We start from the raw sequence: 16,225 nt of genomic DNA, 5'->3' as shown, positions 1-16,225 counted from the left end.
TTAAAGATTGGCTCATTAAACAAGCTATCATAAGATGCCTACTCTGTGTCTGGCATTATTACAGATACTGCAGGTCTGAATAGCAATAATTAAATGTTTATATCACAAAGGAGCTTGGATTAAGATAAAACAAGTAGGAAGAGGGCAGATGTGGTGGTGTAGGAAGCTGATGCTGTGCCTGCAGCACTGGCATTCCATATGGGCACCAGTTTGCAACTGGCTGCTCCACTTCTGTTCCAGCTCCCCGCTTATGGTCTGGGAAGGCAGCAGAGGATGGCTCAAGCTCTTGGAATCCTGCACGCACGTGAGAGATCTGGAAAAAGCTCCTAGCTCCTGGCTCAAGATTAATTCAGGTGTGGCCACTGTGGCCATCCGGACAGTGAAGCAGTGGAGGTAAGATCTCTCTGTGTCTTCTTCTCTGTAAAATACACTTTTCAAATAAAAAACCAAACCAAACTAAAACAAAACAAAAACAGAAATGTGGAAGAGCATATCACTTTCTATTTGGGAAAACACCTGTGTCTGCCTATTTCTCGAGTAGCCCACCCAACAAGATTCTCAGCTCTGTCATGCAGACACACTTGTCTGCACTTGGGAGGAGGAAGCTGAGATGCAGACACTGCGACAATCATGGAGCCTCCATTTCCTAACCTGTCAAACTGAGATGATAATTATACTTAGTTGCTATTGGCACAGTAACTGGGACATCGTTGTTCCTCCAAAAACTCATGTCTTGTGTTCTCCTACCCTCAGAGACATCAGAGAGTTGATGAGTGAGAAAAACCTAGAGTGAGTCACTTTCAAAAAGCTCACGGAGGGACCGGCACTGTGGCAGGGAAAGCCGTATCCCATACGGGCTCCAGCTGGAGTCCTACTGCTCCACTTCTGGTCCAGTTCCCTGCTGAGGGGTTTGGGTAAGCAGCAGAAGATGATCCAAGTGTGTGAGCCCCTGATGCACATGTGGGTGACCTGGAAGAAACTTCAGACCTGCCCAGCTGAGGGTAAAAGAGACTAGACAGGATGGGACTGCAAAGGGTAGAAGGGCAACTGGGTAAGGTGCCAGGACTCAGGAAGGGGCCCGTGGTGACAGAGACGGCAAGGAGAGCAGAACTAGGGGTAGAAAGGGGAATGAAATGTGACTCCAGTGGGGGCTGTCATTCCTCCTGAGGCGGTGATTAAAGGCCAGCCCCTGGGCTCAAAGGAAGGGGGCAGAAAGACAATGCAAACTGCCAACCTCTTAATATGTAAATGCTCCCCGAGCAGGAGGAATGTTCGTGGATGAACACTCAGAAACCTCCAGTGAGCCAAAATATCCCCAAGACGTTTAAGAAACAAGGAACGGCTTCCTTTCACTTGTTTGTTTTTTAGCTCTCGGGGATCTCTGGGACTGTAGCTCATTTGTGACAGATGCCACGCGGTTCTGGAGCGTCCCTCCAGCAGGTTGACACAGGACCTGCCAAGAAGTGCCCCAGAATTATGCCTCTCTTTCCTCCTCCTCATTGGAGAGACAGAACACACATGGAGGGGCCAGGACAATGCTGTCCTTCGAAGCTGTTTGGACAGGAGTGAGTCAGCCAAATGTGTGTCTTCTCACCTTCAAATATCAACCTTCTGTGCTACACTGGAGACATTAAACCAGCTTGACTTTGCTGTGTCATGCTATTTTATTCTTTTACAGCATGTAGATTCTCACACATACCTTCCTAGAGCGCTTATGCTTTTCTAAAATTATATCTTAGTTTGTACAACTGCAAACTCAGTGCTCGGGCTTAATGAAGAATGAATGGATATAGAGACTTGGCATAAAACAGTATTTCCCCAAACCCTACCACCAATTTAGGCTGAAGTCTATTACTGGAAAAATCTGTTTTCATATTTCTGGTGTACTTGGGCTCCTTTATGACTATGTGTACTTGACACTGACCCTCTGAAAATCAGTTTTATTCCCCTGAAAATACAGATAATCAAAGATTTCACAGGATTATTGTGAAATGAGACAATGCCGTTGAAGATATCAGGCATAATATAAATCATGGATCCTACAAAAAAAAAAGAATCTGTCAAAGTCTGGCAAAACACTTCCACATACATGTCTCTGTACAAATTCTTACACCGATGAGACAAAACTCAGGAAAATCTAGATCACTCATTGAGCATCCTTGAAAATGTAAGACATGTTGTATTCTGGCTGGAAAAACCCAAAGTCACTTACATTGTAATAAGAGAAGGATTCCCTGCAAATGCTTTCTCGGGTATCGACCTGATATTGTTGCTGTGAAATCCTCTAGAAGAAGAGAAAAACAATTCATAGACCATCACATGTGAGGTAAATGATGTACAAAATCTCCATCCTGTGGCAACAACAGCACCTTTAATAACCAGAGGACAAGGTAAAATTGCTCTGTGTATTTGAACCTGACACGCCCTTTTTTATTCTCTAGGAGAAAGACAAGTCATATGCTGCCTGCTTGCAAAAGGAATAGAGTCTGAAAGTAATCACTATACTTCACAAAAAAGAAAATCCATTTTATATCTAGTGGAGCACCACTGTTCCATAGCCTGAGAGAGTGGAAATGATCTTTGGAGAGAGGATTATGGCCCCATTTAAAGCTCACTGAAGAGAAAATTGACTTCAGTTGCAGTGTGGTAGAGATTGAAGTAATCTCCTTGAGGTATCAGAGTTTCTGACTCTAGCAAGCAGTTGGAGCTCAGAGACCCTGTGACAGCACATCGAATCTCATCTTGAGATGCTGTCTGCGTGGCCCGGAAGAAGATTCAGTGATTTCAGCGTGTTTGTGGGCCAGCGGCTGTAGTAGGGACCATCTCTGGGCTGCTTTCTGAGACAGAACTGATGTGTCCTGGCTGTCTCCTTTGGCTCTATGTCTTATTTCCCAGTCAGCAGAACAAGGTTCAAGATTTATTTTCCTTTCTAAGTGTTAGAACATTCCTTACACATGCTATTCATCTTTTTAAGAGCAAATTACACCCAATTCAATCTTCTCATCTGAAAGATAATATACATAATGACCGGCAACTAGCTTTTCTAGTAAAAATTATTTTTTTTGTTGAAATAAGATTGTGGAACGTATGAATAATACAAAATGATGTATTTGGAGGAAACAAGTACTGTTGAGGGTAGTAGTAATTTTTTTTGCATATAATTCTAGACTTATGCAATGCAGAAATATTTCATTTCTTAAAAATGCCCAGCAAACAACTGGTGTCTTGGGCATCTACAGTGCATACAAATGCGGGAAGAGTATGCATGTCTTAGGGAAAAAATAAATATGTACATTTCTTTGACGTAAATAATCAGATAAATCCATCATAATATTAACTAATAGCAGCCGGTGATAGAATTAAAATCTATTTCCAGTACAGTTAACTATTATTTATATGAACTTTTGAAAGAGTCTGCCAAGTCATATCATGCACAATAATCACATTTTTAAAAATAAATTCACAAGAAATAAAAATTTCCAACTAAAATTGCCATTAATACTTACAGTTCTTTGAGATTGGCGAGTGTTCTGATTGCAGTGGGAAATTCATCAAGGTTATTGTAATTTAAATCTCTGAAAACAAATAGTGCTTTAAGTTTTTCAGTCAAAAACTCGCATTCATACAAAAGTCTTTAAAAGACTTGCTTATTTGAAAGTCATATTAGGGAAGGAGAGAGAGAGAGAGAGAGAGAGAGAGAGAGAATCTTCCACCCATTGGTTCATTCCCAAGATGACTGCAATGGCCAAGGCTGGGTCAGATCAAAACCAGGAAGCAGGAGCTCCATCGATGTGCCCCACATGGGTGACACAAACCTCAGTGAATGGGCCATCTTGTACTTCTTTGCCAGGTGAATTGCCAGGGAGTTGGATCAGAAGTGGAACAGCCAGGACTCAAAGCAGTGCCCATAGTGGATGCTGGCATTGCAGGTGGTAGCTTAAGATACTGTGCCACAATGCCAGCCTCCTATATACTTGGTTTACAAGGAAAGTTAATCTGCTTTTTCAGAGAATTCTATCACTGATCAAAATTTTCCTTCCTTCCCTTTATGGAGAGAGGTATTCTTGGCTTGCTGACCACCAACCTTCCATAATTATACACGCTAAAATGATCATTCCAGTTATGAGGAATTTCAGAGTCAAGGCTCCATGGCACAGGAGTCTTTTAAAAATGAGGAATGTAGCAGCTTTATCAGGGAGGAGGGATGCCTGGTGGGGTGGCAGACAGCTTGTAGACAGAGCTTGTCAGAAGCGCCTGGTTCACTCGGTGGCCAGCTTGCACTAGTGCTCCTTGGGGTCCCTGCATTGCACCCTCTTTCACATTTCCTACTTCATGTTTTTAGAGACAGGGTATCTTGGAGCACTGCTTTCTTCCCAACTCCACTGGGGTACCTGTGTCTCCCCCAGCTTCTGGAGAGGTGTAGGTAATCCAGAACCTTCTCAGGAAGCATATCTGATCTAGAATTTCCTTAGGGTGATTCAGATCAGAAGTAGGATGTCATCCCTCATGTAGGAGGCAAAGATAGCCACTGTCCCTCAAACACAGAAACAGAAAGGCCAAACGATCTCCATATCATTCACATCTCCATTATGACGCAGATGGCTTTTCAATTCCATTACTCACAAGTGCTTTCTAGAGATACTCTACCTTGTGTCAACATCTTCATATGAAAAAGTAATTGCAGATTTCCCAGAGGATACAGTGAAACTTTTCATTCGGATAATCAGATGTGGTTAGATTCTCCTTTGTGGAGAATTGTTATTTAATTTGAAGACAGATAATTTGATTGAGTTAAACATGATCAAGATTCCCGCCTGCCTGGCACAGACCATCTTTAAGCTATATACTGCAGGCAGGAAGCTAGTGTTTTTTCGTGCACACAGATTTCTTCCTGTTTGTAAATCTCTCCAGATGCTCTGGTTTGATTAAGCAAGGATTGGGCTCTTATGAAACACTTGGATTTCATGTGAGGGAAAGGAAGAGGTTGAGAATAACTCTGATCCTCTGGAGCCCTGGGCAAGGCAGGGGAGGACAGAAAGTTACGTGAATTTTGCCCCGAAATGTTTTGGTTTGTGTTATTTATATGCAACCCTGGGTCCTCACTTAGGATTGGTCAGAGAGAACGCTATTTATGGACTTAACCATCAAAGCCCATCTTGTTTTTCTTTCTGTTGTCATCTTAGAAAGAACTAGAAGGTGCTTTCCAGTGCTAAGATCCCCTGCTCAGCCCTGTGGAGATAACAGAGTTCTGTTTTTTTCCTAGCAGCTCATGGGAATTGCTAGTCTGTGCCATCAAAGTCCTGCCTGGACAAGTTCATCCTTGATGCATAACAGGAAACAACACATTGTGATTTATGTAACTCTGGAAGGAGAGCTATTCATGTTCACCGGCTACAAGGAGACTGCCTGCAACAGGTGATCCCTTGGGGAGTTAGTGAACATAGACATGGTGAGAGGCTACATTGTACAAGTGACTAAGCTCGGTATGTAAATGGACAACAGCCCCAAGGCCACATGAGAAGCCTTCTCTGTCTTTGGTCATCTTTGTTTGCACCACTGATCAGAGTCAGCATTGCACATCCATTTAGCAGCCCTATATAATGTATTGTACTCCAGCATTTAAAATGTAAAAGTAGGAATAGAAGCATGGCTGCCACAGCTGTTTCTCCTGGTGCACTTACAGTTCTCCCTGCCTTCTTTCAACCTGTTCTCGTCATACTTCTCTCAGTCAACAAGCACTGGAGGGCATCTCCTTCCCTGGGAAAAGCTTGGGGCCCCGGTGTAGTCCTCAAAAGCTTCCACATTGGCTCTGGCAGAGTCTGGGATATGGCCAGCTGTCTGGACTCTATTTTGGCTGAAATTACTGATTAAGAGCTACTTTTGACCTACTTGGCAGTAGGATACAATGATAAGCGATGATTTCAGAATCATGCTGGAGAAGGAAGTGAATCCCAGGACTGCTACTAACTAAATGCAATATTGGTGAAATAACTGAAATTCACTCAAGTCTAAGATAATAATAGCAGCTCTCATAGAACGGGTCCAAATTAACTGAAATGATGCATATGCCAAGTGTTCAGTGCAGTATTTGACTGTATGTATACACATTAGAGATCTGCTCAATTACTGGAGGCCATTATTATGTTTTAGTTTGTTGAATTGCATTGGTATGAATCCTTGCTGTTTCCTAATGGGATGTTTGCTCATCCCTGAATTGAGACTCTGATCTGCCTAGTTTGCATTCTCTCCTTCATTAGAGAAGGCCACAAACCAGTCGTAAAGCTTAAGTCATAAGTTTAAGTGACAATATTGGACTCATCCTGGACAGAAAATACGTATTTCTAAGCAGTCATTGTTGAGCAGAGAACATCTCATTTAACTAACATCAATTCTCACTTAGCACTCTAGTCAGTTAAAAACAAAATCTTATTTTTGTGGTTTAGCTATGTGACAGCTTTGTGTATTTTTGCGTCTGGTGTGTGTGTGTGTATAAAAGGTAAGGCCATGATAGGTATCAGTTTGAAACTCAGGCAATTAGGCAAACCTAACAGCAAGTTTGGCCTTAAGGCTATTTGGATTCCTTCAGAATATTCATGAACACACTGAAAAAAGGGAAACAAATAAAAGGTCAACTCACAAAGTCTCTAGGCTGTGGAGTCCATCAAAGCATTTCTTTCCCAGGGAGTGGATTCTATTGTTATGGAGATGCCTGCCGGAGGACATTACAGATATTCAGGAAACACATGGCCAATTTGGGCACAACATTGTAATTACTGCAATGCAGAGAAATAAACATGAGAGAATGCGCCAATCCTATGAAACGAACATGTAAAAAAAGTCTGTGTGCCCCATACCACAGATGATTGTTTTCTATGGAGTCTGACTTTACAGTTTGGCTGGTTGGGGTTGAGGTATCAGGGTACATACAGTAATGTGAATGACCTGATTTATCAAGTTCAAATTTTTCAGCATGTTTTCAATGGACTTGGTGGGTATGGCGTTGCGCTATAGACTGTAAAGCAAAGCCACCTATCGAAACCGGCACCAGGACGCTGGGGGTAGGTCCTCAGTGTGCTCACACATTTTCCGTTAAAGCTTGGCTGCCTTCCCATGGGTGAGCTACAGGTTAATGATTTCAGTGACAGCGAAAGGTGATCAGGTCTTTTTGGGCTGCCCAGTTATGCTGACTCAGTGTTAGTGCATATGACTATCATCCTTGGCTCAGCTGGTAAACCAGCCCAGAGAACAATGAAAGCGGGTGCACATACAATTGAAAACTAGACCAGCACCCAAAGGGAATTTGTGGAAAACAGGTTTAAAAGGGAAAAGTCAAAAGTCATAGTTGAATTTCTGAAAATGGCATTAATTGGCCATACTATTACACCATGTCAGGCATACTGTTACACTTTGAAGGACTATTTTTCAAACTATTAGTTAAGAATCACTGTGCTTTACTAAAGCAACAACATCTAGACATAATAGGGGAAAAGCTTCATAAATGCGTGGCTCCCATCAAAGCTGAGTGGTCCTTTTTCTTTCACTGGCTCAAGAAGTTCTTATTAGATATTATTAGTATTCATAAATACTATTAAGTTAAATAGTAAAGCCATTTTCCAATTTGACCTGAACTGGCGATTATAAAAATACTGACTCCTTATTATCTTTGGTTATTGTACTACCTGTACAGTGTAATGATTACTTATGCCATACACAATGGGCTCTCCTGAGGTAGATGTCATGTTTTACTATCTTTGTATGCCCAACAGTGTCTGGCACTTAGCAGGTGCTTGATAAATGTTTGAGTCATTCATATAACTGAAACATTTATGGGGCATATTGGCGGGGGGGCTCTAGGAGTTCCCATCCCTTAAAATGTCCCCATTCAAGCTTTGAAAGGTCAGCACCTAAGGGCCAATGTCTCTCAGTGAATTCAGAAACTGTTAAAAGACAGAACAAAATCAATAAAACTTACAGAACTACCAAGCTGGAGAGGTTCCCAAAGGCATAGTCTGGTATGTGGTGTATTTTGTTCAGGGCCAAGGTCATGGCCTGCAATGCCGATAAACTTCTGAAAGCCTGGACAGGAATTTCTGTCAAATCGTTGTCATCCAGCCACAGGTGCCTCAGAGAGTGTAGGCCTCTGAAACAGCTGGGAGGCACGTAGCTGATGTGGTTGGCATCCAGACGCCTAGGGAGGGAAGCAAGTAAGCAAGAATGGGCAAGATAGGAAAGTCCAGCGAGGGCATGGCCTGTCCAAGGAATCTTGACGCATGCCGAGGAGCAGGCGGAAACAGGGTCAGGGCACTCAGACTTCCTGACACTGGAGCCGTGTTCTCGCTTCCATCATGCCTCGAACCGTTGCTTCTGGTGCTGGGATGCTCTCCCTGGCTTGTGGGTGACACGCCTTCAGGCACCCAAGTGGCCTCCTCTGGGGTAGGAAGCTTCAGCAGGAGGATCTTTCTGCTTCCGTTTCTGACACCAGCAGGTAGATCCCATCCCGCCTTCCTTCCACTTCCGCCAGAAGAAGGCCTTTGCAGTCCTGGACATTTTCAAACCTACAACTAGTTAATTCATTAAGTTCTTAGGAAAAGGTGACTTCAGTTAGGAGAGAGGACTTGAGCAATTTTTTTTAAAAGATTTATTTGTTGGGCCCGGCGGCGTGGCCTAGTGGCTAAAGTCCTCACCTTGAAAGCCCCGGGATCCCATATGGGCGCCGGTTCCTATCCCGGCAGCTCCACTTCCCATCCAGCTCCCTGTCTGTGGCCTGGGAAAGCAGTTGAGGACGGCCCAATGCATTGGGACCCTGCACCCGCGTGGGAGACCTGGAAGAGGTTCCAGGTTCCTGGCTTCGGATCGGCGCGCATCGGCCCGTTGCGGCTCACTTGGGGAGTGAATCATTGGACGGAAGATCTTCCTCTCTGTCTCTCCTCCTCTCTGTATATCTGGCTGTAATAAAGTGAATAAATCTTTAAAAAAAAAAAAAAAAAAAAAAGATTTATTTGTTTTATTACAAAGTCATATATACAGAGAGGAGGAGAGATAGAGAGGAAGATCTTCCACCAGATGAGTCACTCCCCAGTGACTGCAACGGCCGGTGCTATGCTGATCCGAAGCCAGGAGCCAGGAAGTTCTTCCAGGTGTCCCATGCGGGTGCAGGGTCCCAAAGCTTTGGACCATCCTCGACTGCTTTCCCAGGCCACAAGCAGGGAGCTGGATGGGAAGTGGAGCTGCCGGGATTAGAACCGGCGCCCATATGGGATCCTGGGGCGTTCAAGGTGAGGACTGCTAGGCCACGGTGCTGGGCTCAACCTGAGCAATTTTTAAAAGGCTGTTAGAGATGTAACCCCGAGAGAGAAGCGGCACAGCAGTGAACACCCTGATAACTGTTGACTTTCTCGACAATTTTAAATGAGTAATACAATTAACTGGTTTCCAGCTTTTGCCTGCTTTTTTCTTTCCTCAAATGAAAAAATGCACCTAATAGGTTGGGCCAAGGAGCTGCTATAGCACTGGAGCCAGCAGAGGGAGTGCAGTACACGTATTTTGCCCCATCCAGCAGAAACACTGGCTGTATTTCAAATGTCTCAGCTTTTCTCACGGAAGTGACAAAACGCACGTACTTGGAAATTTTCCCCTAAGATGCATGAACAATAGAGCCACCTTGTTACAGATACACTTCCAACAGCCCTCACTCATTTTTGCTCCAATCTGTTAAGACTCACATTTGTTTGCATTTTCAAAGCTAGGATTAAAAAAAAAGAAGAGTTGCATTTTAAGCAGTTCATGCATTAGAAAGGATCAGAAAATCACGAGAGGATTTTAAAAAATGTTTTCGGAAGCATTTAAGACTAAACAGATGCAGGAAGCACACATGGATCACAAAATAATCCCTTGCAAACCAAATTTAAACAATTTGGAAAGAGAGAATTCTCTGTGGTAGGGAGCTGATCCCTGCGGTAAGCAGCTTCCTCACTTTTGGGCACAAATGTCACTGCAATTGTCTTCCTGCTCCTACTGGTACTTCCCAAAAGTGAACAAGAAATACCTTAGCGACCCTGGGCCAATTTTTGATGACCATAAGATGACTTGGAAAACATTTTTAAGGAAGGCCGGCATGTCATAGCCCACCCACAGGTAAACTGTCGGTAGAATATCAACGGTGGGTGGCAGCAGAAGCCCTTTCTGAATAGTCACAGGGAGTTGGACATCTTTAGGCAAACTTGCCACTATCTCTTCCCCCTTCCCCTGGCAGCAACACCTGGGGCTCCTGTCCAGATAAGGGGAGCGGGGGTGATAGTGTTCGACCAGAATAAAGATCATGTGTAAACTCTTCTTAACTGTGGCACTCCTCAAATAGAGGAGACTTCCTTTTCTTTGCCTTTTAAAGATTTATTTATTTTTACTGAATATCAAGCTTTACAGAAAGGAGAAATACAGATATCTTCCGTCCCCTCATTTACTCCCCAAATGGCCACTACTACTGGAGCTGAATTGATTCAAAGTCAGGACCAGGAGCTTCCGGGTAACCCATGCAGGACAGGGGCCCAAGGCTTCGGGCTATTTTTTGCTGCTTTCCCATGCTCCAAGCAGGGAGCTGGATGGGGAATGAAGCAGCTGGGACATAAACTGGTGCCCGTATGGGATCTCAGCGCTTGCAGATGGAGGATTAGCCAACTGAGCCGTTGCATTTTTAAAGCTACAGGAGTCTTCCTAATGTGAGCGTCTGTATTCTAGGTGACAGACATATGTATCAAAAACTACAAGTAACTTCCAGAAGTCTTGAAAATGACAAACCTTCAAGAAAGGTGTAAATGTTTACATTTATGGAAAAGGCTCCCAATAAATGATATTTCTTCTTTCTCTTTTTTTAAAGTAATATAAAGAGAACAGATTTCATGTAGAATACAACGATACTTCATTCCTATCCCTTCTCCCTCCCTTCCTCCTTACTCTACTTCCCTTTGAATTTTTGCGACATTTTAAATTTATTTTATAATCACAGGCTTGATGTTCTACCAGATAGGGTTCGATAACTAAAAAGTAGCAGGACTACTGTTCAGCAGGAATGGTGTACCTTCCAAATGTACTGTTATGTTGTATCCACTTGGTCTCAGTGGTCCAACTCTAATTCAGAGAGTGGTATGTAATTTACTCTCAAAGGAATCATCTGATTTAATCTTCCCCTCTTAGCTTTATTAAGGTATAACTGACAAATAAAAATTGCATATACTTAATGGTGTACAATGTGGTGTTTGGCTATATGCGTACATTGTGAAATGATTAAGTCATACTAATTAACATATCCATCACCTCCCTCACTTATCATCTTTATATGATGAGAACATCTATGATCTAATCTTTTAGCAATTTTTAAGTATATAAAGACATTGTTATTAGCCACAAGCTCTCCAGTAAATCCCTAAAATTTATTTTGTTTAATTTAGACTTTGGACCTTTTAACCAACATCCCTCCTTACCCACCAGCCTTGGAAACCACCAATCTTCCTGCTCCTCTATTGAATGTAATCTTAATGTGAGATCCCAAAGATAATTCCTAGAGGAGAGAATTAATTATCTAGTCACTCATACAGGTGGTTGTTACATAACAAGGTTAAGATCATGGACAAGCAGCTGGCAGGGGGCAAGTGGTGTCTGTTGAGTGATAAAACAAAAGGCTCATGCTGTGTCAATCCGGTCTTTTCAGGCAGGTGGTCACACTCTAGTCATATGCTGGAAGCACACAATATTTAGGCAGAGAGGTATAAGATCAACACCATTCACCACACATTTTAAATCGCACACACATACAAAATGTGGTTCTATTGCATGCTCATCAGAAAGCAACAAAAATGACTACACGGCTCTGGTCTTTAAGTGTTCCTTTGTTATTCCTATTTTATGTAAATTACAAAAAGAGTCTGTGTGTACGCAACTCAGTGTGAATTAGTGCAGAGATGTGGAGTGGGAAGTCTCAGGTCAAGTCACCTTACCTTTCACATGTGGACAAAAGGGATAATTTCTATCTGATAGAATTGTTCCATGATTCAAGGAAATAAAAAACAACGGGGCGTGGGCCCGGCGGCGTGGCCTAGCGGCTAAAGTCCTCGCCTTGAAAGCCCCGGGATCCCATCTGGGCGCCGGTTCTAATCCCGGCAGCTCCACTTCCCATCCAGCTCCGTGCTTGTGGCCTGGGAAAGCAGTTGAGGACGGCCCAATGCATTGGGACCCTGCACCTGCGTGGGAGAACCGGAATAGGTTCCAGGTTCCCGGCTTCGGATCAGCGCGTATCGGCCCGTTGCGGCTCACTTGGGGAGTGAAACATCGGATGGAAGATCTTCCTCTCTGTCTCTCCTCCTCTGTGTATATCTGGCTGTAATAAAAATGAATAAAATCTTTAAAAAAAAAAAAAACAACGGGGCTTTATACATATACTGGGTTCTACTGATGTTAAGTTATTGTCATCTAAAGCTGGTTAGGAATTTATGCTGTGTCTTCTATGAAGCCATCCAGCCAAAAACTTTGCTTATGCAAAAGGTGATTAAAATGAGGACTTGTCAGTGAATTTCAGTTCTGAGAAATGCAGACTGTTTTATCCTTCAAAACAGAGATAGCTAAGAGAAGTTATTCTTATTTTGCATCTTTTAGTATTATTGTGACACGTCTATACATAAATATGTGCACACATACAATACAGCAGGGCAAAAATGTTTGTTCCTGATACCTTGATGAATATAACATCTTGATTCTGGCAAAGGAGTGTTGATATGCGACAGATGGCACATTCTCAGACAAAGCTCCTAACAATAATTTTGGCATTTAAACAACCATCAAACATGTGATGGAAGGAGCACTCGGAACTTGCATAGCAAGATTTGGATAACAAAACAAACCATGTTGATGGTGGGAATAACACCTCAATTAATCCTGAAATTTGATCTGAAATGTGATTACTATACAGTAAATGGTATCCATTTTATTTTCCTTCCATTGAAATCATAAATAAAAGTTTTACCCAATTTTCTAGATCACCTAAAATCACCTATATAATGGGCATATACATTTAAGTCAACACTCAGCTACTGACTAACTCTGAGATCTCAGGACATGTTGATTCATGTCTCTGAGGGCCAACTTGCACATCTACAAAGCAGAATTACAACATCACAGAATTACTGTGGAAGATAAAAGGTGAAAATGTGTGTGGATGAGTTTTTGTAAACCTGTATTCTACAAAGGATTGATTTTTTAAAATTTGAGGCACATTTTCCCATTTAAGGAGTGGTATGGTTTTCTCCCTTTAAAGGTGTTGTCATTGCTGCTGTTCTTTTTGTAGTTTCTCAAACATTTGTAATTCCATTTCTCTCTATAGGAGACTGTTTTGTTTGTTTTGATCATATAGACTAGCAGAACTACTGGTTCTCTATACTCCAAACATCCTTTACATTATTTGTTGAGGCTCTGTTGCTTGTTCTAAGGGGTGGTACAGCAAGGCTTCCATTACAGAGAAAATATGGTGCACGCATCTTTCCTGGCTAAGGAAAGCCATGTCATCACTTATCTGGCGCAGTATTCTTGTTAGGTGTGAGCCTGCAATACCACCACTAAGGAACATTCACTACACCATGTATGAAATGGGTTTATCATGATTTCAGGGTTTATGTTGAAATAACTTCACTGGAGGGAGGGAAGAGTTGAGGGTGAAAAACTCAAATACTAGAGATGCTGCTGCTCAAGGCATTTGGACAAGGAGACTGTCTCCCAAGGTTTTTGGGTTGTTTCTCTTACCATTGTCAAGATCTTCCAGTGCCCCCAACAGGCTTTAATAATGTTGAATATTCAAGGAAGTACTTGGAGTCTGAATAATTTCACTTATAGATGGCTGCTGAGTGGCGTGTCTATGAGAAATGTTTCACCCTCACCAAGCAATCTTTAAGGTCTGTGTACACCTGCTTCTCTGAAAGATGGTCATGTACTAGCTGCTGATATACACCATAAATGTGCTCTAGAAGGATCGTCTGATAATAGGGTGTTAAAAGGATTAGTGGGAGAGGAAATGACTGAGACCATTGTAGTCATTAAAATGAGAAACTTGAATGCCTCCAGAAGTGGACATGGAGAGGCAGGACCTATTATGAGTAATGATAAAGAAGAGAGCCTGAAAGAACGGGGGTGGGGGGGTGGAGAGGACTCACTAGATGTTGCCAGAGAGGAAAGTAAGAAAGGTATGATGATTCAGCCTTCTGGATGAAGACCATGCAAGAACAGGGATGAACACTATCCATCATTATGGAAAGCAAAAACAGAACTGCAAGTTCACTGTGAACGTAATGGCACCAGAGTCTACGTGGCAAAGAACTGGAAAGCAACAGGCAAAAAGTTCATCTCTTACATATAGGTCATGATCAAAGCCAAAAGCTAGCTCATTTCTCTTGAAGTTTTTAAGTATAAAGGGTTAACCACAGATATCCTCTTTTAAGAGAAATGTTTTGTGAATCTGTTCCACACGCCTGAAAGGAACTTTGAATTTATAAATAGCATGATTGTAGGGATTAGAGAACCTATGAGCTCACTCTTGCTATTGTTGTTTCAAAAAATGGTCCTTTATATGTCTTGTATATGTTACCTTGCCAAATTATCACATAAACTTATAACTTTGTTTGAGAATGCCTTAGATGAGCCATTAACTACAAGGAAGAAAGCGCTCGTCAAAAGATAAGCCACTGATCTTGGCTATTCCATATCTGAGATAGCTGTAATAATGTCAATTATTAACACAGATGACTAGGAGGGAAAAACAGCTAGAAGTGTAAAGAAGCTTGCAGCTGCACAATGCAGTTTATGGGGATTCTTAAACTCAACAGAACTGTGAAGCATGGGACTTTCATGACTGGCATTGCTATTCTCCATTGTGATAAGCGTTTTGCCTTTTTAAGTTTTAAAGAGATTCAGTTTTCTCACACACTACATACATTTGCACATTTTGTGAGACCATTTTGAACCCGTCGTGAATAGCTGGAGGACTACAGTGACTTAGTTCATTTATAAACTTGGAGAAATAAAAGTATTCTCAATCACTGTTTAACTTTTTCAATAAAATGAAAACCATATAGTTTCAAGTCGGTACATAATTCAACAGAGTCCATATACCCTTATGGTCTTATCTGCCTACTTTGATACTTTATTGCACTGGAATCAGTTGATCACTGGGGCTGAATTTTTCGTGAGACCATTATAATAATACAGTTAAGTTTTTAGGTACACGAACTCTTAAAATTTGAATTCCTATTGATTTATGTGAATTCACAAGATTATCAGATTCACTCCTGGTCTGGTGATTGTTGTTTGTACATAGTCATGGTACAACCACCAAGTGCCACCTTTTGATAAACTTCCTGAAAAGATGGTAAATTTCCTGTTTTCTAGAGCAGATAATGAAACATGCGAATTCATGTAAACATCATGATGGCTTACCTAAGACATTCGCTTTGTTTTTCCTCTTCCTTCATTTATTTACATGTAAACATAATGTGGTTGCCAGGAAGACAATCATGGTTTTAGCCTTGTCTCTGAAGAGGTAACTATGTTCTTTTAAATTGGTTCAGCTTGGGGAGACAAAGTCTTCAATTGGGTTTCTAAAATGTAATGCTCAGAGAATGATGAAAAGCAGTCAAGGATTTCAACCTTCATTTCCCTGGCACCCCTGAGGAGGGGAAGACTCCAGGGAAGACTGTATTTTAAGATCAAATTCCATTAAGTTTTTCAGAGATCACTGCCACTGTGAATGTTCTAACAAGGAGATGATCTATGCTAGAGTAACCTGAGAAGTAACTGCTTCAGCTTAATTTTTCTCCATAGTAAACAAAGACTTTCTTTTGGTTAGGGAGTACCATTAGTCTCCAAGGAACCACTGGAGTTTGAAATCTAGGGGTCATTTTCAAATTTGCCAGTGTCTTCCAGCCAATCATTCACCAAGCTCTCTCCAGTTATCTTCATATCTGAGCCTCTCCATTTCCACTGTCTAGTTAGGACTCTTATCTCTTCACACCTGTGTTACTGTAACAGCCTCAGAGCTAGTCTTTTTGCCTTTGATCTCTTATCTCTTTAATTAATCCTGTTGGCAGCTGCCAGATTCATCTCCCTAAAACTGTACTCCATGTCATTCCCCTAATGCGCGTCTACAGTTCTTCTGCATTACTATTCCTTTCAAACCTGAACAACCCCTTTT

General features: G+C 42.0%; 1 protein-coding gene across 1 annotated transcript in view; it reads right to left on the bottom strand.

Annotated features, from left to right (window-relative positions):
- LGR5 (leucine rich repeat containing G protein-coupled receptor 5) overlaps nucleotides 1–16,225 on the bottom strand; it is a 124,050-nt gene that overhangs the window by 19,336 nt on the left and 88,489 nt on the right. Inside the window, exons 5-8 of the mRNA XM_004583032.2 lie at nucleotides 7,973–8,188; nucleotides 6,638–6,709; nucleotides 3,507–3,575; nucleotides 2,213–2,284 (exon numbers count right to left, since the gene is read on the bottom strand). Coding sequence (XP_004583089.2) covers nucleotides 2,213–2,284; nucleotides 3,507–3,575; nucleotides 6,638–6,709; nucleotides 7,973–8,188 — 429 coding nt within the window. The remainder of the gene's footprint in view (nucleotides 1–2,212; nucleotides 2,285–3,506; nucleotides 3,576–6,637; nucleotides 6,710–7,972; nucleotides 8,189–16,225) is intronic.

This window comes from Ochotona princeps, chromosome 15 (genome assembly GCF_030435755.1).
Source record: "Ochotona princeps isolate mOchPri1 chromosome 15, mOchPri1.hap1, whole genome shotgun sequence".
NCBI classification, from domain to species: Eukaryota; Metazoa; Chordata; class Mammalia; order Lagomorpha; family Ochotonidae; genus Ochotona; species Ochotona princeps.
This window is presented reverse-complemented; position numbering and strand designations above follow the sequence as displayed.